Source organism: Poecilia reticulata, chromosome 6 (genome assembly GCF_904066995.2).
Source record: "Poecilia reticulata chromosome 6, P_reticulata-male-v2, whole genome shotgun sequence".
NCBI classification, from domain to species: Eukaryota; Metazoa; Chordata; class Actinopteri; order Cyprinodontiformes; family Poeciliidae; genus Poecilia; species Poecilia reticulata.
In genome coordinates, this window is record NC_088835.1 from 28807019 (window position 1) to 28833409 (window position 26391).

At 38.8% G+C, this 26391-nt stretch overlaps 1 protein-coding gene across 1 annotated transcript in view; it reads right to left on the reverse strand.

The window, feature by feature from the left end:
• trhr2 (thyrotropin releasing hormone receptor 2) overlaps positions 1-19216 on the reverse strand; it is a 37900-nt gene extending 18684 nt beyond the window's left edge. The window contains exons 1-4 of the mRNA XM_008412556.3: positions 19020-19216; positions 10551-11280; positions 5687-5819; positions 1753-1904 (exon numbers count right to left, since the gene is read on the reverse strand). Of these exons, the coding sequence (XP_008410778.1) occupies positions 1753-1904; positions 5687-5819; positions 10551-10933 (668 nt within the window). The 5' untranslated portion in view covers positions 10934-11280; positions 19020-19216. The remainder of the gene's footprint in view (positions 1-1752; positions 1905-5686; positions 5820-10550; positions 11281-19019) is intronic.
• Between the last annotated feature and the right edge of the window lie 7175 nt (positions 19217-26391).

The following is a 26391-nucleotide window of genomic DNA, read 5'->3' on the forward strand; positions in this document are numbered from 1 at the left end:
CTCATGGTCTGATGAGAAAGATCAAACCGTTTGGAGAAGTCAAGGTGCCTTTGACCAGTTCAGCATGGTGGTGCTACCATAATGCTGTGTGGCTCTGTTAATCCCAGAGGTACCAGTGATTTCCACAAAGTTTTCATATTCATTTTACCTCAAATTAGCTCCACAGCACATCAAATTGATCAAAGATCATTACAATATCAATATGTGGGTTAGTATTTGCTTTTTATTTGCAGTTTACTTCTTGAATACGATATTTTGGAGGCTATAATATTTTAAAGGTGGCATATTATGATTCTTTGAACATGATAGGATCGATCTGTGGGCTGTACAAAACATGTTCATCATATTTTATTTGCACAAAATCATTCTTAGATGATGAGATTTTAGTCCAGTTGGTTCCACTTTCAGAATGAGCTGTTTTAGGACGTCTTGTCACTTTAAATCCAAATAAGCTGCTGCTGGTGACGCCCCTCCCACGCCCAGATCAATGTTTTCACTCACATTGAAGACAGCTGCAAACAGATGTGAAATTATACAACCGTACATCTTTGATTTCTGGATGGTAAGTTGGCAGCAAAACATGTATCATTTCCATCAGCCATTATTAAACGCATAGAGAGGTAAAACCAGCTGGCCAAACCTGCTGGAATTCTGCTGCCAGGTAAAGGGGCGGGCTTGGCTGGGGTTGCTAGGTAACGGGGCTGGGCTCGGCTGGGGTTGTTAGGTAACGCGGCTGGGCTCGGCTGGGGTTGCTTGGTAACGGGATTGTGCTCGGCTTGGGTTGCTAGGTAACGGGGCTGCGCTCGGCTGGGGTTGCTTGGTAACGGGACTGTGCTCGGCTTGGGTTGCTAGGTAACGGGGCTGGGCTCGGCTGGGGTTGCTAGGTAACGGGGCTGGGCTCGGCTGAGGTTGCTAAGTGACTGGGCTGGGCTCGGCTGGGGTTGCTAGGTAACGGGGCTGGGCTCGGCTGGGGTTGCTAGGTAACCCCTAGCAACCCCTAGGTAACTAGGTAACTGGGCTGGGCTCGGCTTGGGTTGCTAGGTAACGGGGCTGGGCTCTGCTGGGGTTGCTAGGTAACAGCGCTCTCAATGACTTAACATTCCAGAGGTTATTTTTTTTTGTATAATGCGTAATATGAGACTAAAGTCATAATATTACAACTTTTATTTTCATATTATGACTTTATCCTTGAAATATTTAAACTTTATGACTTTACTCATTATTTCTGCTCTTTCTTATAAGAGTTTATTCTCACATTATTATGACTTACGCTTGTATTATTTTCACTTTAATCCCATAATACTATGATTTCAATCTTCTATTATTTCCACTTTATCTTTCTGCGAGTTTATTTTCAAAATTTTACGACTTCATTATAATAATTTAATTTTATATCTTATTAGTGCTTAAACGCATAGAGAGCTTAAATTCCGTAACAAAAGTATGTTTTTATCTTCTTTTTTCCCAAAATCTCTCTTTTTTACTGTTTATTCAATGTCACATGTTGTTTTTATTTTGTTTTTTAATTATGTAAAGCACTTTGAAATGCCTTGCTGCTGAAATGTGCTATACAAATAAAATTTGATTGATTTGATTGATAGCATGACCCTCTGTTGTAATTTCAGGTTTTACTGTGAAAGTGTTATTTATGCAAGTATTCTGTCATTTTTATTGCTAGCTTTTATTGAATAAACTGTCATTTTTAACAGCCTTTCCGTCAACTCCGTCTGCTTCTGCGCGCTCTACGCCTACCTGAGGTAGAGCACCCGCGCTATCAGGCCGTACAGCACGATGGCGAGGAGCAGCGGGATGACGTAGAAAATGGCGAAGTCGATGAGGTAGATGGGGAGGTAGAGCTCCCGTTTCACTCGGTAGCCACACTGCACATGTCCGTCCTGGCCGACCTGCACATCAAACACAGACATGAGGGAGATAAAAACAAAACCGGCTCCAGCGCCCGGAGCTGCATGTAGTAATGGTTCACATCTCAACATAATAATGCTGCTCTCAGACGAGGCTCAGGGCTCTTAAGCAGCCCGCAATTTAAGCAGCATTTGAACAAAACAGGTCGTAAATGTTTCACCCGCCTGCTGCGGACTCCAGTCTGTGATAAAATACAGCATCTTCCTGTAATAGCTGAGTAAATAAGCCTGTGATTCAGTGCTGTATAAATAAGTTTATACCCCACACTCTCATTCTGTGTATTATTAGTTCGACCTCATGATGGTCAGAGTAAACAAAGGCCTCAGGCTTGTCTCAGCCTTCCATCCATTCATTACTATAAAACGCTACGTTACCATAAGAGCTGATGATATTTGTTGCAAAAAAAAAAATCAATTCATGCAAAATGCTTTACAAAGAATGGGTCAAGATAAACAAAGTCAAAGCTAATATGGCTTTTAATAACTTTGGCAAATGCAATAAAAAAACAACTAGTAATAAAGATATAAAAAATAAATGCAGATTTTAGTAATTTTTCCTGATTTTTTTTAAATGAAATAATTGCACTAAATAGCCACAAAAGAATAATTGTAACACAGGTAGTAGTTCTTTTTTTGTCATTAAGTTGGAAACTTTGTGCTTTTGCAGAATCCTTTATAGGCCAAGTTTGTGTTTCAAGACAAGAATATTTTTTCCAGGCTTTTTTGTGTCTAGTGGCCTTTATTTGAAAGGAGAGTAGAGCAATGAGGGTGAGGGAAGACATGTGGCAAAGGTCACCAGGCCGAGATTCGAACCTGCGACTAAAGCCTCCTTAAGTTTCTGCGCCACCACAGCACCCAACAGACAAGAACTTTGACTTCAATTTCAGGCGCTCAAAATGTACAGACAAAAGGTTTAAACATATAAACTTTCAGGGATTTTCGACCAACATCAACATCCCATAGAGGAAAATGTATTTCATTGTTCTTTGCGTTAAAACCCAAATACAAAAATAGGAATAAAACCATCATTTTTAAAACACAAGGACACATTTTGTACAGTAGATAGATACCGATCAAAAATTATAGGCTGTTTCATGAAAAATTTGCAGCCCTAAACAAGTTTTATTTAGCTGGACTGAGGGTAAAATTAGTCTATTATAAAGGTTGCAGACCCGTGTTGTAGATGAAAACTAAACAGAAGGTATTTTAATCCTTTTATTAAAAACTAGCTCCACCCTTCCTGATTCTACATTAAGAATTCAAGACTTAATGTTTCAATAGTTAATGTAGCAGCCAGAAACTGCATGTCTGCAGCTTTTTTCTTGTCCAACTGATTGTTTTGTTTATTTATTTATTTTTGTTAAAAACCTGTTTGAAATAAATGAATAAATTAAATAAAAAATGAAAATATATGTAAAATTTATTTACACATATAACAGAAAAGAAATTGGTCATCCTGACTGACCTAAAACGGGAAAATTTTATTTTTTCTCACTGATTTTATGTCAAGGCTGCACAGTGGTGCAGTTGGTAGAGCTGTTGCCTTGCAGCAAGAAGGTTCTGGGTTCGATTCCCGGCCCCGGTCTTTCTGCATGGAGTCTCCATGTTCTCCCTGTGCATGCGTGGGTTTTCTCCAGGTACTCCGGTTTCCTCCCGCAGTCCAAAAACATGACTGTCAGGTTAATTGGCTTCTCCAAATTGTCCCTAGGTGTGAGTGTGTGTGTGCATGGTTGTGTGTCCTGTGTGTCTCTGTGTTGCCCTGCGATAGACTGGCGACCTGTCCAGGGTGACCCCGCCTCTCACCCGGTACGCCAGCTGGAGAGGCCCCAGCAACCCTCCCGACCCCACTGAGGGACAAGGGTGTAAAGAAAATGGATGGATGATTTTACGTCAATGTGAAAAAAATCAGAGGTGGGCAGAATACCCAAAAATTTTACTCTAGTAAGAGTAAAAACTATCTGTCCAAGAAATTACTTTAGTAAGAGTAAAAAGTATTTAGTAAAAAGTCTAATCAAGTACTGAATAAATGATCAAATTATCAATCATTTAATTTTTAAAAATTACATCATCAGACAGATCAAAATATAAAATTAAGTGGAAATTTTGGTATTTTAAGGACAAAAATTACAATAATTCATATAAGTAGCAAAAATGACAAAAGAAATGTCCAAATCATTATTTTAATATAAAACTTATATTCGGTGTTTGTGTCTGGTGAATTTTTGGTTAAAAAATCCAGAAATTACTCAAGAGTAGAGATACTTTATAATAAATTTATCAAGTAAGAGCAAAAAGCACAGCGTAGTAAAAAATACTCCTAAAAGTAAATTCTTTCAAAAAAGTTACTCAAGTAAATGTAACTAGTTTCTACGCAACTCTGGAAAAAATGCATCAGTGTATGTAAATGTCTGCCTTCAACAGTAAATATGGATTTAGTTAATCAATCATCCTGACTGATCTGATAAATAACGGTTTCTACTAAAGTGGTAATGTGGCTCATCGTCTGTCGCTCTGCTGATGATTGACTCAACGCCAGACACCTGAGTCCCAACCTCTTCACAGAAACGGGCTGGAAAGTCGCCACTGCACCTGCACCAGTCGGATCAAATCAGCTCTGTTCTCCTGACAGGTCCACGGATCAGAACCAGAACCACCCAGCAGTTCTAAACGTGAAATAAAATTACTTTCTTTGTACACAAACCAGAAGAGGTGGGAATTTATTGTATCGTTTATCATTTATTGTGATAAATTTCTGATCATGTTGTTACTTTTACTATTTTTCTCCACTGTTTGTTCATAAAGGTGTATTAATAAAGATCAATAAATTCAAATCCAGGTTCTGGGTACAACATATTTACAGACTAAGAAGATAGTTTTTTATCCTAACTGCAAAATTTACTTATTTTTTTTTTATAGTTTTGGCTTAATTACTGCTCTGAATGTGTTGGGATTTTTTTCAGCAATTGGCCTTTTTTGAGCCTGTATACTCCAGTTAGCGATTAATCGATTACTAGTTGACAATTATTTCAATAATCAATTCATCGCGATTAATATGAATAGTCTGATTAATTATTTCAGTCTCAAACTCTTTCAAAGATTGAAAAATTACTAGAAATAATTTAGAAAGTACACTAGGGATGGGTTATTTATCGTATTATCATTTATCGTGATAAATTTTTGATCATGATGTTGATTTATCGTTGTCACAATAAATTCAAATTAGTAATTAAAAAAAAAATACCTAAAACTCTCCTTATTACTAGGATTATTTTCACAATTTTTCTCCACTGTTTGTGCAATAAACATGTTTCAATAAATATAAATAGAGTCAAAAATATGGTTAGAAGCACTTACTGTGTGTATTTTAGTTGTACAAATCACACTTCTTTATGTAACTGGAGTCCTAAAGAAGAGTATTACAACATAATCTTTGTAGCTGAAGAGAAATTCTCTTTCAGCGTATTCATATTTTTATGTTTCTCATATTAAATCTGTTTGAGAATATGCAATATAAGAGTCATTTTAAAGTTAAAGTCAACTTAATAGTAGGAGAGAAACACATTCTATGGTTTAAAGTTGCTGTTTTTGCTAATTTTCACAAAAAAAATCTGTAATATATAGCAATAATCACTTTCATTGTTGTCACAGTAGTACCACAAATTAAATTATGGACTTAGATTACATTTAAGTCCTTATCGCTCATTCCTACCAACCAGTTCTGCAAAAATGGTCAGAAAATCATATATTTTCTAGTATTTCCTAACCTGAATGTCCACCAGGAAGAACCACAGCATGCAGTAGACGCAGGTGAAGATCCAGACGCCGGTTATGATCCGCTTCGCACGCGACACCGTGCACACCGTCTGAGCCCTGATGGGATGGCAGATAGCAATGTACCTGCAGGTGGGGAGCAAACACAAGGTCAAAACAGGTTCAGGTTTTTTATTCCTTTTATTCCAGTAAAGTAGACGCCACTCAGCCGTTAATGCAGCAGAATCAGAGCGCTGTTCGGAAGCCTTTTCTTTCATTATCCGAACACACAGGTGGCGTTAAAACTGAAACTGCGCACAGAGGTCACATCATTACGAGGAGCTTGTCTTTAATCCCTTGAGCCCGGCGGCGCAGAGAGGCGGGAATACGGATTGGATGTATGTGAGGGGATTCATGGTTTAATAATTTCTCAGGCTCTCCATGGAAGTCCTCTCAGCAGATCCAACTCTGTTATTAAAACACAACCTGATGCGAGTGTCAGGAACGAAACTGAGCAAATGTTACCAGGTGGGTGTCTAAAAATAAAAGCGCTGAGGTTGAGAGCTTAAACCGTTACAGGATGAGAGAGAAAAAGAGATTTTGAGTCAAACAGGATTATTTAACAGGATGTGGGAATATATATATATATATATATATATATATATATATATATATATATATATAGTATTGAATTATGATTATTAACAAGTACAAAACTTTGCTGTTTCTGTCATAATAATAATGAAGCAACTATAGACATTATTATTATTATTAACAAAATAATTGTCCATATAGATGTGAAAATATATATATCTACACATTATGTATTATACATCATTAAATAATAATAAGAATGATATTAACAATAATGACATATTATTATTATTATTATTATTATTATTAAGTAAATAACTTTACTATTTATGCCGCAATAATAATGATAAAAATAATTACCCAAATATTATATACATGCTTATTTGTCATTTATTTGTGTATTATTCACTACCAATCATAATTGTTTTTAATGTATTTATTTTATGTCAGCAGTTTAACTACCATTAATGTTCTAAAAATTTTATCATGATAATAATAAAAAATAAACCTTTTGTTACTATTTACTATCACTGTTGTTATTGTTCTTAAATTAACATTAAAATGAATAGATGAATAATAAAAGTCAACACAGTGAGGTTAGATGTCGGGTCTCTGATGAAATAAAATAAACATTTTCTCATCGGACGCTCGCCATCTGGTATCCCTGGAACGCCGCGTCGCTGAACGGCATGAAGTCAAATCCCTCACTACGTTACAGTGAAGGACAGTGAGGCGTAACATAATCACATGAACGTTTATTAAATATCTTCCTCAGGACATTTAACTCAACACGCAACCAAATGTTACGGCTCAGATGAGGTAAATTATTTTGGAAAAAAATTATAGTATATAACAGAAGTCCACATCTGTAGCTCAAAGAAAAATAGCAAAACCCATAAATGTCAAATATTTAAATCCGACAAACAGGAAGTGATTTTTATGAAGATCTGAAAGTGCATTTTGTAATTATAAGGCAAACAACCATAACAAGTTTTCATATTGTTCAACCAAAAGTCAAGTCTTAAGTCTTTAGAGAGAAAGTCAAAGTCAAGACTCAAAGTCTCTAGCAAGCTTTAAAACTGTACTCTATACAATTTTATAGAGTACGGCGCGAGTACAGGGTACGGCGTGAGTACAGGGTACGGCGCGAGTACAGGGTACGGCGCGAGGTACAGAGTACAGAGTACGGCGCGGGGTACAGAGTACGGCGTGAGTACAGAGTACGGCGTGAGTGCAGGGTACGGCGCGAGTGCAGGGTACGGCGCGGGGTACAGAGTACGGCGTGAGTACAGAGTACGGCGTGAGTGCAGGGTACGGCGTGAGTGCAGGGTACGGCGTGAGTGCAGGGTACGGCGCGAGTACAGGGTACGGCGCGAGTACAGGGTACGGCGCGGGGTACAGAGTACGGCGTGAGTACAGAGTACGGCGTGAGTGCAGGGTACGGCGTGAGTGCAGGGTACGGCGCGAGTACAGGGTACGGCGCGGGGTACAGAGTACGGCGTGAGTACAGAGTACGGCGTGAGTACAGAGTACGGCGTGAGTACAGGGTACGGCGTGAGTACAGGGTACGGCGTGAGTGCAGGGTACGGCGTGAGTGCAGGGTACGGCGTGAGTGCAGGGTACGGCGCGAGTACAGAGTACGGCGTGAGTGCAGGGTACGGCGTGAGTGCAGGGTACGGCGTGAGTGCAGGGTACGGCGTGAGTGCAGGGTACGGCGTGAGTACAGGGTACGGCGCGAGTACAGGGTACGGCGCGAGTACAGGGTACGGCACGAGTACAGGGTACGGCGCGGGGTACAGGGTACGGGGCGGGGTACAGCGTACGGCGTGAGTACAGGGTACGGCGCGGGGTACAGAGTACGGCGTGAGTACAGGGTACAGCGCGGGGTACAGAGTACGGCGTGAGTACAGGGTACGGCGCGGAGTACAGGGTACGGCGCGGGGTACAGAGTACGGCGTGAGTACAGGGTACGGCGTGAGTACAGAGTACAGCGCGGAGTACAGATTTGAAACCAAATCCCAAGAAAAAAATTAATTAAATTATAGCAAAATCTAGACTTATTTCATGTGACTGAGGTCAAACTGTTGTGTTCACAGCCAAACAGACTTTAAAAAGAAACTGGAAGAAGAGTTAAAAGGAAATAAACAATATAAAAAAAAAATCTAAGAAAGAAGTGGCAACAATTTATCCAGAACAGGGTACGGCGCGGGGTACAAAGTGCGGCGCGGGGTACAGAGTGCGGCACGGGGTACAGAGTGCGGCGCGGGGTACAGGGGTACGGCGCGGGGTACAGAGTATGGCACGGGGTACAGAGTGCGGCGCGGGGTACAGAGTGTGACGCGGGGTACAGAGTATGGCGTGGGGTACAGAGTGCGGCGCGGGGTACAGAGGTACGCCGCGGGGTACAGGGGTACGGCGCGGGGTACAGAGTGTGACGCGTGGTACAGAGTGCGGCGCGGGGTAAAGAGTGCGACGTGGGGTAAAGCATGTGACCCACAGCCTTAATCCTCCAGGTGGCAGTCATTTTGCTGCATGTCTTCCTCCTCTATCACATCCGCTTTCCTGTCTGACAACTCAAATAAAGGCCAGTGGAGCCAATCAAACCAGAACATAGTCTTAGAGGGTAAATCAAAGTCAAGACTCGAAGTCTTTAGAGAGCAAGTCTGAAGTCTTTGCTTTTGTGATCAAGTCGCCCGTTCGAGTCCTTATCTTTGCAGAACTTCCAATAATTCTCCAAACTGAGGTCACCCTTACGTCTTTACATTAGAGGGAAGATACTGACTGCTCAGAAACACTCTACATAACCTCCTCGCTTCAAAAAGCAGAAAATAACACCAGCCTGCCCTTTACGGTCTTTTTGAGTCCAAACCTTCATCATATAAATAACTTTTACTATTATGAGACTATAACGATAACAGTGTGAACGTAATTATTATCCAAAATCAAGTTTGCTGATAACTATCAAGTCATAAAAACATATGTAAAAAATCCTCGTCCAGCGTTTTAATATTAACTCACTGAAATGTGGAAAAGGTACTGCAGCTGCCATGCATCAGAAGAGATAATTTCACTGAGTGTCCCTTTGAACTCTTGCTCAGTTTGAGTTCTCATGATTAAAGTGCCGCTGGTCGGCTGAGTGCCATCGACCTGAACACCTCCTGTTTTTATCTTTCACACCTCAGACCCTGACATTTATCACGCCGTGCAGAGTATCCACTTCATCCGTCTCATCTGTGGGCGAGCGCATTGTTTTCAGAGCTGGGCATAATGCCCAAAAAAATTATACTCCAGTAAGAGTAGCACTACTTCTACATGTTTTTACTGAAGTGATCGAATTATCAGTCAATTAATATTTAACGATTACATCATCAGGCAGACTGAATTATAAAGTTAAGTGGAAATTCTGGTATTTTAAGGACGAAAATTACAATAATTTACATAAGTAAACAACAATAAAATCAGGTGTAAGAAAATCAGTTTTTTTAAATAAAAAAGCTTATGAAACTTTAACAAAACCCGCAGGTGTGTGTCTGTGTCTGGTGAATTTTGATTAAAACATGTTTGTTTCTCAGTCAGTGGGCAGAAAATCCGGAAATTTTACTCAAGAGAAGAAATGCTTCATAATAAAATTACTCAAGTAAAAGTAAAAGGTACAGTGTAGTAAAAACACCCCTAAAAGTTCAAGTTTTTAAATAGGTTACTCAAGTAAATGTAACTAATTGCTACCAAACTCTGGTGTCAAACCAACCAAACCCTTTGAAAGCCCTGTTCCCCTCCTCTCCTGTGGGGGCGCTGCACAAAGAACCACTGAAGGAAAAGGACTCAAAAAGACACTGAGCACAACTTCCTTCTTCACAAAATGCAAACAAAATGGAGTGGTGTCCGATTTTAGCAGTTGTAAGATTTCTCTTTTACCACTTCTGCTAGCAATACTTCATAATAAAATTATTCAAGTAAAAGTAAAAAAGTATTTGGTAAAAACTCTATTCAAGTACTGAGTAACTGATCAAATGATCAATCATTTAGGTGGAAATTTTTGGTGTTTTTAAGAATGAAAATTACTCATGTAAATAGCATAATTACGTAATAGCATGCTTAGGCCAGATAAAATGTTTCCCAATTGGTTTCTTTTAATAAAAAACGTATAAAACTTTAACAAAACTGCAGGTGTGTGTCTGTGTCTGGTGAAAAGATGTTTGTTTTTCACTCAGTGGGTAGAGAATGCAGAAACTTTACTCTCTACAAATTTTACATTAAAGTAATAAAAATGAGCGTCTCTCTCACCTCTCCACGGTGAAAGCAGTGATGGAGCACGAGGACACGTTGATCCCCAGGTACTGCAGGTAGGTGATGCCCAGGCACCCGGCGTTCCCGTAGATCCAGGTCCCCGTCAGGCTGTCGGACACGTTGGGCAGCCCCGCCGCCACCAGCACCGTCAGGTCGGCTATGGCCAGGCTCACCAGATAGCAGTTGGTGGGCGTCCTCATGTGGCGCGTGGTGACGACCACGAGGACCACCATGATGTTCCCCACGATGCCAACGCAGCACACCAGCAGCACCAGGAACACCGAGATCGTCTTGTACTCCAGCGAGTCGGCGACGGTGACGGCGGCGCTCAGGGAGATGTTGGTTGGAGTGTCGATTCTGGAGCTGAGGTTGTGGGGCATGTCTGCGAGTTTGGTAACCGACGGCGATGCTCATTTAATCTGAATCGGGTAGTAAGAGTTGTGACCCCCAACCTGCTGCCGTGTTTTCTTCTTCTTCATTTGGAGAACTTCTTCTCATGTAGGAGGTTTTGGAAAGGTTTAACTAGCGACTGATTTATCCCGAGTCCGGCTCAGTCCTTGTTTTCTAGGATTCCTCTGGTTTTCTATATGATTTAGCGAGAAAACTGGATTTATCCCAACACTTCCAAACACACCTCAGTTACCTGAAAACAGCCATCAGGCTGCTTGAATACAGATTCCCTTTACTCCCAGTTAGCATCTTCTCCATACCAGAGACTTTTAGCAGGCTGAAAAAGGGGAAAAGGGAAAACATATTGTATTATCAAAGCAGCCCAAAGGTTTCACTTCCTTCAACGTGAAATTCAAACCATTTTTATCACACCTTTCGATATAGACAGTAAAAAACATTTTCTCAGAAATCTTTAATTTTCTTGAGTTCCTAAAACAAAAACTTCAAGTCAAAGCTTTGCACGGTATAACACTAAGTTTAAGTAAACACATAAATGGAAAACAAAATAACTAATTAGACTTTGGAAGCAATTTTCAAAATATCTGATCCTTGGATCTCCATTTATCTTGTCAATTAGATGTCCAGGGTTTTAAAACTTCAGTTTGAGGAGAAGCTGAAGCTCAGGATTGTCTTCTGCATTAACAACCAAAACACACAAACCATAATTTCCAGGAAAATGCATCAACTTTTATTCTCTTTTCAGCATAAATCAGCATAAATGCTGCCTCACACCTTCTGGTTTTAGTTGGCTACGCTACACTTGTTTAAGGAGCTCAGCAGCTTGATGAATTCAACTGGCAGCCAATTATTAATAAATTATTTTACACAATATTTTATAACTGAAACAGATTAGATTTTATGATTCTAATAAATGTTTTTCTTTTAAATTGACTTAAAATGAATTAGACTAACTTTGTAAGATTTTTTGTCGTCTTCCCTCCAGTTTTCTACCAGCAATAGCTGGACCAAGCTCATATTCATAGAGAAAAGGTTTTTATTTCAATGTTTATACTGTCAACATGTGAAACTCCTGACCTGACAGCTCATCAGAAAACATCCTATACAAGTTCTGCAAGCGTAAAATGAGGAGCTTTTATCATGCAGAAACCTGTTGGACTGGAGGGTCAAAAACGTCTTTATTTGTCCGTTTGTTGAACATTTTGGTAGCATAACAACCAGTTCTGATATTTATTGTATGCCTGCGTTTTTGGTTTGCAGTGGTGGGCAGTGCTAACTTAAAAGTTAGCTGTGCTAACCCTAGATCCCTAAAAATCTAGCATTAGTTCCGCTAATACAGTGGTGTTTAGTAGAAGGTAATACTAATTAGCTAATTAAGCTAAAGTGTTCATTTCAACCACCTTTACCATAGACATAATATAAGGATAGACCTCATGGACCGCTCTCGCCTATCGTCGCTGACGAGATTTAGGGCGGCCATCTTGGAGCGGTCCACCACTCCACTCAGCGTTATGTGTTTAGCAGGCAAAATGACGTATCAGCGCATTTAATCGATCATAACACGCTTTTTTGTTACTGGAAACCATATTCAAACATCTATCAAAACTACATTTATAAACAATTGTATTATTTAAGTATGTTTTTAATACATAGTTCAGCATATTTAAATATGATTAGTGGCTATAACAATAGAATAGGAATGGAATATTCTGATATCGATGTATGAAGAGCATATTACAAAGCACACAGCCGTTCATAATTTATTTAATAAATTATTTAGTAATATCAATACATATTTATATAACTATACAAATAAATAATGATTAATACAGAATAATATATATTGGATACATGTTCATATATATGTTTTTCAGCCGACGAGTTCTAGTTTCAGAGAGATTCAACAGCTGAGATTGAGTCCAAATTCCGATGTGAGATTCATCCATGCTGCAGTGAATCTGTCTCTCTTTATAGATTTCTCCCTCTTCTTCCTCACATCGTGTCTTTATGAAACTTTCAAAACAAAAACGGAAGATTTGGGATGTATTTTACTAGTGAAAGAATTATATATAAATAATAGTCTTTACCACCTGTGTAAACTTTGCTGGTGAATGTTATAACACATAATATAAGTTTTATAATATGTGTTACATTGTTTCATTTCTAATGTAGGCTCTTGTGTCAGATAATCTAAGTCAATGTTAGAGAATAATTAATTTTTTTAGATTTACGGAATCACAGTTAGCCTTCATAGCGGCTAAACCCCGTAATTACACCAAGCACTGTAGCTAATATTAGCTGGTATCTCGCCAGTGGACATAAATACAGTAAAGTAATATTTTAATCACAATATATACACAATAATATGTCCATCTCACTTGTGAAATGTTGTCTGTGGAGCCCTCGTATCAATAATCCATAGATTCGAACAACAATATCCCTCAGTGCTGAGGCTTCTTCTGTTGTTTTGATTGAACAAAGTAGGAGGGAGTACTGCTCCAAGATGGCCGCCGTATTTCCTGCGCCGGAGCAGCCAATGCAGGGTCTACTCTTGTATTGCGTCTGTGACCTTTACACCCGCCATGTCAGTGACACAAACCTTCCTCAGCAGGGTCAAATTTGTTTCTGGAAGTGATTCTTTGGAACGTACCTTTCACTCAGTTTCAGTTTATTTGGTTGTCGAGTTTGTTGCTGATTTTTGGGCTTCAGTCAGAAAACATGCAGGACATCTTGCAGATTTTAACATGTTTTAACTACAGTGATGCATTCTGGGTACGGAATAATTAGCTGCACTGCAGGTGGCGAACACGAAGAGAGGAAACGGAAGTGCTCCATAAGCGTTCTTCAAAATAAAAGCATGATTATAAACGTCTAGCTATTTGACGAATTCTTAGCGATAACCAAAACTTCTACACAGATATAAAACTTTATTCAACTGAAAGTTTACAATACAGCCAAGTAGATCAGCATTTTAGAATTTATGTCCAGAAAAGATAATTAGATGAAAGTGCTAAACGTTTTCAAACTGAGCAAAAATGGCTAATTTTTACTACTTTGAAATCAGTTATTTTAATATGAAAACTTTTCATTTCCACACTAAAATTAGCAATTTTAATGCACCAGTAGTTCTGCTGGTGCATTAGCTAAAAGTAGCATTATTAGCTAATCCACTAATAATTCTGCTAGCTTGTTAGCTCATCACTGTTGGTTTCTAATGTTACTCTTGCCTCACAGTCAGTATCTCAACTTCCTTCTTTTATACAACTGGTCCCCACCTGTTTATTCACCTACCTGTGCAGCATCCAGTAAAACCCCAATATAAATAAAACCCATAAAGGTCAGTGCTTGGTTGGGTTTTTATTTCAAAGCATTGTTTGGTAACGTCACCAAGTTTTGAAGCCTCAAATCTTAGGTCCAGAATCCATGAAAAACACCTACCTACCGATCAAAAATGACATTTCAAGCCGTCTTTTGGCATGGATTATTCATGTATTCATTCTTCTGCAACGTTTTACTGATACGGTTGCTGATATGATTTATCATTCAGAATGATTATGGGGTCCCTAAGTGCTGGAAAACCTTCCAATGGTCTGAGTCTGTTTATCTCTTCAAGGAAGTTCTCTAATGGACTCACGGAAGGTCGGCTTTGTGGAAAATTGCTGCAGCGCAATCAGAGGGAAATCCTTTTAAAAAAAGAAGGCTTATTATTATTAATATTTACAATCACTGGCTGAGTGGAGGTCAGCTGTGTGGTCTTAACAAAGAAAAACTCTCAGCAGAAAGGAAGAATTTGACTTAATTACAGCTGAAATGTTTGATGCATGATCACCCCAAGGTTAAGTGCAGCTATTTGAGCACGCTCAATGCTTTCAGAGCCGTTTCAGGGCAGAAACTGCAGCTAACAGGAAGGTGTCACAACGTATGAAAGACTGCAACATGCGTGACTCTTTTCACATCTTATTATGGATAAATGTGTCGTTAAAGTGCCTGATAGCGTTACTTAAAGAAAGCTAACCAGAGTCCCGTAAAAGTCAGAGCTGCAGCCAGCTCTAATGAGATCCACAATGGATCCATATTAAAAGCAATATTCAAATCTACCTTTCAGGCTCCTAAAATACTGCACTCAAAGCATTAAAATGCTTCACGAGTGCATTAAGACCCTTTCGACATGGCAACCTGATGAAACAAAGAAAAGCAAATGATTTTTCCTCCTCTCCTAATGCACTTCTGATGCCTCCTAGTGCATTTCTGATAATGTTACAGCCACATCTCCAAAAAAATCCTGCATGGCAGGAGAGGAATCTGATTAAAAACACTTTTCACACTTTTAAGAGCTTGAAAAGGCTTTCGGGTTCCTGGAGGACAAAGTGTTTTTACATTTTAAAGAAGCATAGCGTTTGTTTTGAGGGTTTTTATTCAGCTGAAAGCTGATTAACACAGCATGCAACACTTTCAAACTCTGCAACGTTCCCGATTGCTCATTTTACTTATCTCTCAGCCTGGGAGCCCACATACACACACACACACACACACACACACACACACACACACACACACACACACACACACACACACACACACACACACACACACACACACACACACACACACACACACACACACACACACACACACACACAGCGAACGACAGCTTTCCGATGGCTGGCTCTAATAAATTGAGGTGGATTCGAAATGAAAAGTAATCTAGTTCCACTATTGTGCCGTCAATCAGACTGCAGCCACTCTCTGTTCTATTACACATGCACAAGAAGTGATTTCCTCCGAGTTTCTGGTCAACAGCCACATTTGGCAAACGGCGAGGCGTCAGGAACTCTGATTGGCTCCCGTCGCTGCATGCTTCACTAGCACTGATGACTATTCAAAGTGAGAAAATAACGGACCTCAAATTAACATTTTTATGACGCTTTAAGGATTTGGGGATTCAGTTTCTGCAGAAATGATAAGAGGGATTTTCTTCTGCATGGTTCATTTGTGCTTTTTTTTTTTTAAATATCATATTTAAAAAAGCAGCAGCATCACAGTTACAGCCTGTTAAACAAAGGCAGCAAATGTCCTGCTAGCAGACAGCTGCCTGTTCGTGTCTCAGGGGACAGAAAGCATCTGTAGGTCATTTCTCGGGAGGAAAATGGAGACAAACCTCAATGACACATTCTGCTGTTTTAACAAAACTACATTCCAGTTCTAGTCTGACTTCAAAATGGGAAATTCAGACGTCAAAGTGGGAAATTCAGACGTCAAAGTGGGAAAAATCAACTGGAATGCCCTCCAAAACTGGATTTCTATGACCGTGTATCGTCAATTTCCACCAAAAAATATAGAAATTTGCTAGAAAAACCTCAGAAATTTTGAAACACTTGTCTTTTCCAGGAGCCATTGTACAGATGTAAAACCAGCTGACCACATGTGCTGGAATTCTGCTTGGGTTGCTAGGCAGCGGAGCTGGGCTCAGCTGAGGTTGCCAGGTATTGGTGCAGTGCTTTCTGTGACTTAACTATGTGTAAGTTTATTAAATGGATCCTTTTTTCAGACGCCAAAAATCATTGACTTATTGCCAAAGGAAATTTTTTTTTAGTTCTTGTGCCGTTTTTAGAAGCAACTGAAACCCAAATAGAAACACAAACACGTTCAAAATGTGAATTTTGTCAATAGTAATAATGAATGTGACTAAACTGAGCTTACTGCGCCGATTGATATCCAGGAGTGATTGAACTGAAATGACTTTTTGTGAAGTGTTTTGCGACGACATGTTGTGAATTAGTGCTAATATAAATAAACTGAATTGGTTCTTTTCTTTTTCAGTCCTTCTGCTGCTGTGTTTTTGATCACTGTCCTGTTGTTGACCTAGTTTGGACCCTGGTCCTCACGGCACACTGCCCTGCATGTTTTAGGTATTTCCTTGCTTCAGTCCAGCTGATTTCAATCAATAACTGACTAACAGGCGTTTGCTAAACTGCAATCAGTTGAATTGGGCACATTAAAGCAGGGAAACCTCTAAAACATGTAGGACAGTGTGATTGAGGACCAGGGTTGGGAAACACTGATATATCGTACAAATCACCTCACATTTGACTTCGCAGGAGGAAGTTCTTGCTGATATGTTTGGCTTTCTCCAACATGGCGCTGAGAATTATGATCAAACATCTTTACTTTTATTAAGATGCACCTGAATCACGCTGAAGTATTCATCTTCTCCTTCAAATAACTCATACTTATTCATCCATCCATCCATTTTCTTTCACCCTTGTCCCTCAGTGGGGTCGGGAGGGGTGCTGGTGCCCATCTCCAGCTGGCGTGCCGGGCGAGAGGCGGGGTCACCCTGGACAGGTCGCCAGTCTGTCGCAGGGCAACACAGAGACACACAGGACACACAACCATGCACACACACACTCACACCTAGGGGCAATTTGGAGAGGCCAATTAACCTGACAGTCATGTTTTTGGACTGTGGGAGGAAACCGGAGTACCCGGAGAAAACCCACGCATGCACAGGGAGAACATGCAAACTCCATGCAGAAAGACCGGGGCCGGGAATTGAACCCAGAACCTTCTTGCTGCAAGGCAACAGCTCTACCAACTGCGCCACTGTGCAGCCCATACTTATTCAGTCATTTTCTAATTATGCTATCATGAATTTTACATTCAACCTGCTAACTGAGGCCTGGAGAGTCTGAGCCGGTTTGTGCATTTCATGCTCTGACCTTGCTGTGAATCTGCTGAGTTGCCCACTTCCGGGAGGACTGGCTGCTGGCCTAAATATTTTCCACTTGTTAATTTTTTTCTTTCTAGGACAGATAGTTGTGCTTTTCCCAGATCGACTGGCACCAACAGTGAGGTCATTTCTGATGTCTTTAAACTTTGGCAATGTGTTGACACACATTCCCTCAGTGGCACCCAAGTGCTAATTCCTCTATATTTTTATCCAAACAGCAAGCAGCACATTTTGTGGTTCTTTTTTCAAACTGGAATTTGATTGTTTTAAAATAAACAAACAGTATTACATTACAAATGTGCGCAAAACTTAGTCGATATTCCACTAATGTTGAAAAAACACAATTTCGCAATTGCGGTGTTTCAAATAAATAAGAAACGCAGTTAAAATCACAAATGAATATGTTTGTTCAGGGGATAAAGCATTAAAACACATGCATCATATTCCAACCACTTCCTGTCGTCGCGCTGCTATCACCGTAACATTTATTGAAACAGATATTTTGCATCACAACCAACAATAAATTCAGCTTCTATTTGGAGCTGAAATCTGAAATCATGTTTACTATGAGGAAATGCCGAGTTGACGTCAAATAAATGCTTTAAAATAATCAAAAATATATATAAAATAAACGCAATAAAACTAGTCGGTTCACATCGGGAAATACTGATCCAGAACAAATCGTGTTTGTATTGAATTCAGGTGGAAATCGCTCAATTTAACCACCATTAAAAGTACAATTTTTGCAATAAACATTTAAATAAGTAAGAAAATTTTTCTAAAGTACAGGTCCGGTGCTTAAAGAGCGGATTTTTTTGTGCTAATGTCCGACTAAGGTAAATTTGGTTTACCGAAGCAACAATCCATAAATCCATTTTCCACTTTTATTTGCTAAAACTAAAAATAGTGGACAGAACTACTTTTCCAACAGAATCTGGTTTCAGGTTGTGTCCATGCCTGGCTTCACGTGTTTTAATGCAGCAAACAGAAGGAGGAGGAGAAACAAAGTAAAAGGCGAAAGATTTCTGAACCTGCAGCTGCAGCACTGATCAGTGAGACGCAGTCAAGCAGCTGCATGCTCACCGTTTGGTCCTTTTGGGTCAATAAGCATTAATGGAAAAAATTATAAATGGGGCAACAGAGCAACAGCTGAAATACAACTGATTAATTGTGGAATTTAAAGTGATTAAATTATCTGAAATTACAGAAATCTGAAAACGTTCCTGCTCATTTTAGTAAATCAGAATAAAATAAAAGTTTTCTTTCTCCAAATGTACCTGACAGTACAAACTTTTAATTATTCTGCCAGGAGATTAGAGTAAACTCACCTGATCGGTGTTTCCATCCTCTCTTGATTCGTCCATAATTCTCTTTTAATCACGTTTTTACTCTCCAGATTAATTTCTCCGGCGTCAGCCGCTGTTTACGGCGCTCCGCGGCAGAGCCATGCTTCAACTGTTGTCTACATGATGTGAACACACAGAGTGCGGCTACTACTGGCTGCGGGGCTGACACACACTCTCTCTCGCTCACTCACACACACACACACACACACACACACACAGGAGGCAGAGCTGGTGCCTTCAAAATAAAAGCATAAGATTTTTATGTTGCATTTATCAAAACAGTATGACTAAAATAATAACATAAGAACAAAACACTGTTAAAATTTTGAAAGACATGGAAATATTCAATTGTTTAACAGTAAAACAAATAATATCCAAACGCAGAATCTTCTCACTTGAAGGTAACAGTGCTACCAACTACAACTCCTCCACCCACAATAAAAACAATTTAAATAAAATACACTGACCTTTTAAAATCAATCTTGCAATTTGTTATCTGCTTTTGCACGGTTGGAACAATTACCAGTGACATTTAAAATCAAGGATTAGACACTATGCAAACACAAGTGTCAAACTCGAAAAACTTTCTCCACCAGATGAATGGTGTTATAAATTTATGTCTTTTACAAAAAAATGTATTTGACATTTTTAAAAAAGAGTCATGTTTGTCTGTTTGCTACGGATACGACAACTTAAACTAAAGCCATCAAAAATACGTTACGATAAACTACAAAACCTTAAACAACCTAAATTGGGCTAAAAGAATAAGCTAAGCTAACGTGAGCTAAACTAAAACACAATACGTTAAGTTCAACTACAATAAATTAAGCTTAGATGAATTAAAATAAGTTTGTACAGGTCTTTTAAAAAATAATCTGCTATATGTTAAAAAAATATATTGTACACAAGGGTTTGGCTTCAGAAAAGTTTTCAAATCAGCACCTGAGCGTTGTTTAACCATGCCAAACCCATAGAGGGCAGTGTAGCGCAAAGCAAGAAACAATTTCAGCCAATCAGATTGCTTCAAAACAACCACGACTTCCTGTTAGGAGTGAAACATGGAGGCACGAGATTCGTTTGTGTCAACAGAACTACTTTTAAATATTGTATTAGAATATAAAGTTAATAACAGAAAACTGTATCGATTGAGAATCGTGTCAAGGCAAGTATGTGGATATATTGGCGCATTATTTGTCACAGAATCTCCGTTTTTCCATGTACACGTACAAACAAAATACTGAGTTTTTTTTTTTATTTCCACTTGGTCTTTGTTGTTGTTGTTTTTCTTTTTACAAGAATTGGACAATATGGATTTAAAGTTTTATCACGATATTTCCTGATACTATTGTGATAATGATAAAAGTAACGATGAAAGCTATTTATTACTACTTTTATGGGCAACTTTATGTCTGTCAATGCATGACTACTCTTGAAAAATATTTCCATGTGTAATACGCTTATAAGAAATTTGTCACAATAAATGTGTGTATGAGAGGCCAAAATGCATAAAAATGTATTTGTTTTCCCAAATATATAGTTACATGTGACCTAGCCCTGTTAGCAAGCTGTCCTGATTCAGCTCCTTTGCTTTTGCTACTCTTCTTTGTCTGGCATAGAATTATTGATCAACACAAATCTTATAGATTTCAGAAAAAAATTTAGAAGAAATACAGAAATGAGAGTGAGATTAGGAGTTGACTTCTTCTAGTGCTGAACCCGGTGCTACTGTATGTATTTCTTCCATTAAATCCAGACATACGGTCCAGGCTAAACACAATCAATCAATCAATCAATCAAATTTTATTTGTATAGCACATTTCAGCAGCAAGGCATTTCAAAGTGCTTTACATAATTAAAATAAAAACAGAAATAAACAGTGAGAAAGAGAGAAATTTAAAAAATAAATAAAAATAAAAAAAAACAAACTCCCGTTGTCCTTTGCGGAATTTAACTAACTATAGAGGACTCCGCCGTCCTTTGCGGAATTTAACTATTTCATAGAGGACTCCGCCGTCCTTTAGCAGGGGACGCCGCCGTCCCACACAGAATTTAACTAACTTAGAGTTAGGGGAGTCTGCCCTCCCGCGGACTTTAACTGCTTTTATTGTACCTGACAGTGCCTAGGATTCTCAGGGTTTAACTTCCTTTGCGGAATTTAACTAACTATAGAGGACTCCGCCATCCTTTGCGGAATTTAACTATTTCATAGAGGACTCCGCCGTCCTTTAGCAGGGGACGCCGCCGTCCCACACAGAATTTAACTAACTTAGAGTTAGGGGAGTCTGCCCTCCCGCGGACTTTAACTGCTTTTATTGTACCTGACAGTGCCTAGGATTCTCAGGGTTTAACTTCTTACCAGAGGACGCCGCCGTCCCACACAGAATTTAACTAACTTATAGTTAGAGGAGTCTGCCCTCCCGCGGACTTTAACTGGTTCCATTCCATTTCCATTCCACTTTAATTTTCATCGTTTTCCACCCTCATTTTTCACTTTCTTCCCCATACATAAAAGAAAGAAGAAAAAAAAAAAAAAATTAAAAACATTAAAGACATAAAAACATGGAAGACATCAAAACCCGCACTCTAACCCTAATTTAGCCATAAGCAACTCTAAACAGGTGGGTTTTAAGTTGAGATTTAAAGGCACCCAGTGTTTCAGCTGTTTTACAGTTTTCTGGAAGTTTGTTCCAAATCACAATCACTCTTTTCATCCATTCAGAAAGTTTGGAACAGCATCCAGCCTCAGTATTCAGCCGTAAGAGGGTTGTTATGTCTAAATTATGTGTGGTGCCAGCTGCTGCCAGACACTGCCCATGGTGTTCCATCTGTCAAACGCAACATCAGACATGAGATAATTAAAGTGGACCTATTACGTAAAATTCACTTTTTGCAGGTTTTTGTACTTCCATTTGGATCTCTGTTGTTTCTAAAAATAACAACAACAACTAAAAAAAAGCTGTTTTTTGGCAATATTTTCATGGTTTTTTGGTGTCTGGAAAATGAAGTGTTTCAAAACCCACCTGATTGTTGAGTCACAACGAACTGCGCCGTTACCTAGCAACTCCAGCTGAGGTCCAGGACATTTGGCCAGCTGGTTTTACCACTGTATGCACTGTACAATGGCAACATACTGTATGCACTGTATGTTGCCATTGTACAGTGATGTTCAATCACTGTATGTTGCACTGTATGCAACTGTATGTTGCCATTGTACAGTGATGTTCATTTAACATCCAAAAACCACTTGCTGCATTCTTGTTGGTTATGCAGGAGGCCGTACTTATGATTTTCAAAGATGTTGTACGATTGAGCAACCGATTTGCCTCTTCTAACAATACAAGCACATTAAAAAAAACACCCAGACAATTTTTAACATTAATGTTTTTTGCTCTCTGGTAATGAGAAATTTCATAATTGTTGAGTCACAGAGGGTACTGCAACGTTGCCTAGCAACCCAAGCAGAGCTCCAGCACGCTTGGTCAGCTAGTTTTACTACTGCATGTGCTGCACAATGGCTGTTGGAAAAGACAAGTGTTTTGTTGTTAACTTACCATCCAGAAACCACTTTCTGCATTCTTGTTGGTTGTGCAGGAGGCTCTACTTCTACTTTTCAAAGATGTACAGTTGCATAATTGCACATCGTTTTGTAGCCATTCTAACGTGCAAGTGTAAATGTTGATTTAGATGTGAAATAGGCAGAACTGAGCAGACTAAAATATCATTATCAAAGAATGAATTTGTGCAAAAACATGTAAAGAATATGTTTTGAATAGACCAGTGGTCCCAAAGTCGGTCCTGGAGGGCCAGCATCCTGCATGTTTTAGTTCTCTCCCTGGTTTAGCGCACCTGGATCAAATGATGGTTCGTTAGATGGCCTAAGAAGAACATTGACATGCTGAAAAGGTTGTTACTACCACCAGGGAGAGAACTAAAACATGCAGGATGCCGGCCCTCGAGGACCGACTTTGGGGACCACTGGTATAGACCATAGACCTATCCTAACCTGCTAAAGGAAGGATAAAAGTCACCTTGGACCAGAAAACATCTCAACAATTTGCTTGAAGAGCTGTTTTCTCCAGTTCACACACAGTGTCTGAGTATCAGATATACATCAGAGTAAAGTTAAGTTGATTTGCCGCATTAATCTTCTCCAGTATGTCTCCACCGAGCTCCTGAACTGCTGTCAAAACATCCATTTTAGGACAAAATGGACACCACACAAAGAGGAAAATCTATTACTCAAGACTGTTGCAGTGTTTACTTTTGATGTTTTCAGCTGAAAGTTTGGCTTTTCTTTAAGGTTACCCAGCAGGTGCCCTGAGGCAAGCGATGGAAACTGAGGAATGACTGATGACCGAGCAGAGCAGGCACGCAAATGTACAGTAGAAAAAAATGATTTGGGCCTTTAACTTTCCCCCCAGTGGCCTCCATTATTAATGACTGATGTGTTAAACAGCTGACAGGGCCCTGCAGGGTAGGAAAGAATAATGAGTGTGGCTGCAATCCCAAAAGTCAGAAATGTGAGAATTCATCCGGTGTCCGTTTCTCCTGAAATGCATCACCGCAGGTCGCCTGCCATTCAGACGTAAACAGAGATGTATTAGCTCAGGCTGCAGATATTCCACATATGCCAGGCGGGAACTTTTAGCTCCGACAGCAGGGGGCTGAATAGATACGAGTCTGATCTGAATGCAGGACACATTTCATTTGCTGTATTTCTGTCAAGACGTAGAAATTATTTCGATTGATAACAAATTATTGCAAATGTACAGAAAATGCTATAAATATGTAAAGCAGTGGTTGCCATTAAGGACACGTTGAGAGAAGACGAGAACCACTTTTTATTTTTATTAAAACTGAAGAGATTTATTTCTGAAGAGATTTGCTGTTTATCTCTGCACATTCTGCAGATGTTTCATTTAAAAATCAGCAGAATGTGCAAAAAGTATTTGCATCTCTTATTTACATTAAGATATACAATAAACAATTTCATGCCTTTATTAAAAAGAAAATAAACATTTATTTCCTAAAATCAATAACGTCGAATTCCTTTAGTGTCCAGATGATTATGTATCAAAAAATGATTCTAAAGTGGAAAGTTCTGCCTTTTCTTAATATTAATACAATTTAGGACAAATCCGTTGACATCTTTTTGGATTAATTAATTCATAATTGGATAGTAAAATTTGCTTAATAGTTTATTTTATTTACATAACTTGAACCGGGTGAACTAAAACATTACATAGTCACAAACAAATAACGTTTTTCATCTTAAATGCAAAATGAATTTATTTTTTGTACAATTCTGACTTAATTTCTGTCTCGAGTGTGTTGTTTTCTCACCAAATCGTCTTCTGGAGTCTGGAGTGATTGATCAATTTAGTGATTAACTAATCATTAAATTAGTTGGCGATTATTTCAATAATAACGATTAATCATTTCAGCACTAACTGGATTTAATTATTTAGGTTTAAATTTGTGCTGTTTGTCTTGTAAATTAATCTTCATAAATTCTTTAAAGTTCTGTGAAAAAAGTTTAGCCTTAAAATCCAAACAGTCTCCTTAGATGAATTTGACACATCGTATGTGTCAACAAGGAAAAGAGAGTGAATCCAGATGAATTGAAACAGAAAATAAATTAATAAATAAATTATAACCTTAAGCAACTTATGTTTTCCCTTTCATGTGGAACTAACCTCATTAGGTTTTAATGGTTTCATTCTGGAAGATCTTTAGGTAAAAATGTTTTATTTCATCCCTTACTTCATATATTGATTATATATTGATTCATCATTATCCCAGTTTGTCTCAAAGGTTTGAAATATTTCGAAATCATAGACAAATTTAATTTCTGAGTGGAATTTAAAACGTTACTTTCGTTTAAAGTCGTTACTGCCACCTAGTGGCAGAAAGCAAAAGAAGCAACTATTCTAAAGATTCCTTAAATATGAATTCAGAAAAAAAGCAAAATAGTTACCACTATTATGCTGTTTAATTATTTTAAACTAAACAGTTTAAAGTACTGTTCAGTTTTTAGAGTTACTTTAAACAAATCTCTTCTGTTCAGATTGAATGGTGGATATTGAATATTTGGTCTATAGTTCAATTCTGTTCATTGTGGGAACTTCATTAATCAAGTACAAGTAAAAAGAAGGTAAAATAAAAAGTAGCCTACATCTACTCTTAAAAGTACATAGTATAACTATAACTTAAATATAATAAGAGGTGGGTAGGATAGAACTACTTTAACATGTTTTTACTCAAGTAAAAGTAAAAAGTAGCCATCTGAAATTTAGCATTTGGTAAAAAGGCTACTTAGGTACTGAGTAACTGATCAATTAATCAATCAATATTTGAAAATTGTCTAATCAGAAAGACCAAAATATGAAATTATGTGAAAATTTTAAGAGTTTTAAAAGACCAAAATGAAAATAATTTACATGAATAACTTAATTACAAAATATGCCAAAAGAAAAAATTTTCCAAACCAATTTCTTTTATTGAAAGAAACTGATTTGTAATTTTTTCTTTTGCTATATTTTGTTATCTTTTGTTACCTACAATAACGTTATCCTTAAAATGACAAAATTTCCATTTAATTTTATATTTTGGTCTGCCTGATTATGTAAATTTTAAATATTAAATTATTTAAAAATGCAAAATACCGGGAGGGACTCAGAGTAGAGCCGCTGCTCCTCCACGTCGAGAGGAGCCAGTTGAGGTGGCTCGGGCATCTGGTCAGGACGCCTCCTGGACGCCTCCCTGGTGAGGCGCACGTCCCACCGGGAGGAGGCCTCGGGGAAGACCCAGGACATGCTGGAGGGACCATGTCTCTCAGCTGGCCTGGGAACGCCTTGGGATTCTCCCGGAGGAGTTGGAAGAAGTGGCTGGGGAGAGGGAAGTCTGGGCCTCCCTTCTGAAGCTGCTGCCCCCGCGACCCGACCCCGGATAAGCGGAAGAAAATGGATGGATGGATGCAAAATACTTTGTTACTCTTACTTGAATAATTTCTTTGGACGGCTACTTTTTACGTTTACTCGAATACAAATATGTTGAAGTAGTACTAATCTTACTTGAGTACAATGTTTGAGTACTCTGCTCACCTCTGTTCATAATAAAATTACTCAAGTAAAAGTAAAAGATACAGCGTAGTAAAAATACTAATAAAAGTTTTTAAAAAATTTCAAAAAAGTTACTCCAGTAAGTGTAAGCGCTTATTACCAAAGTCTAAATATAATAACTGATTGTAGATCAGATTTTGTCCGATGACCTTTGGCTGCCGTCGTGCTGAATGAACTGATCTCAGATCAGCCCTCCCTGTCTTCCAGTTCGGTGTGACTCCTCCCCTTCTCCC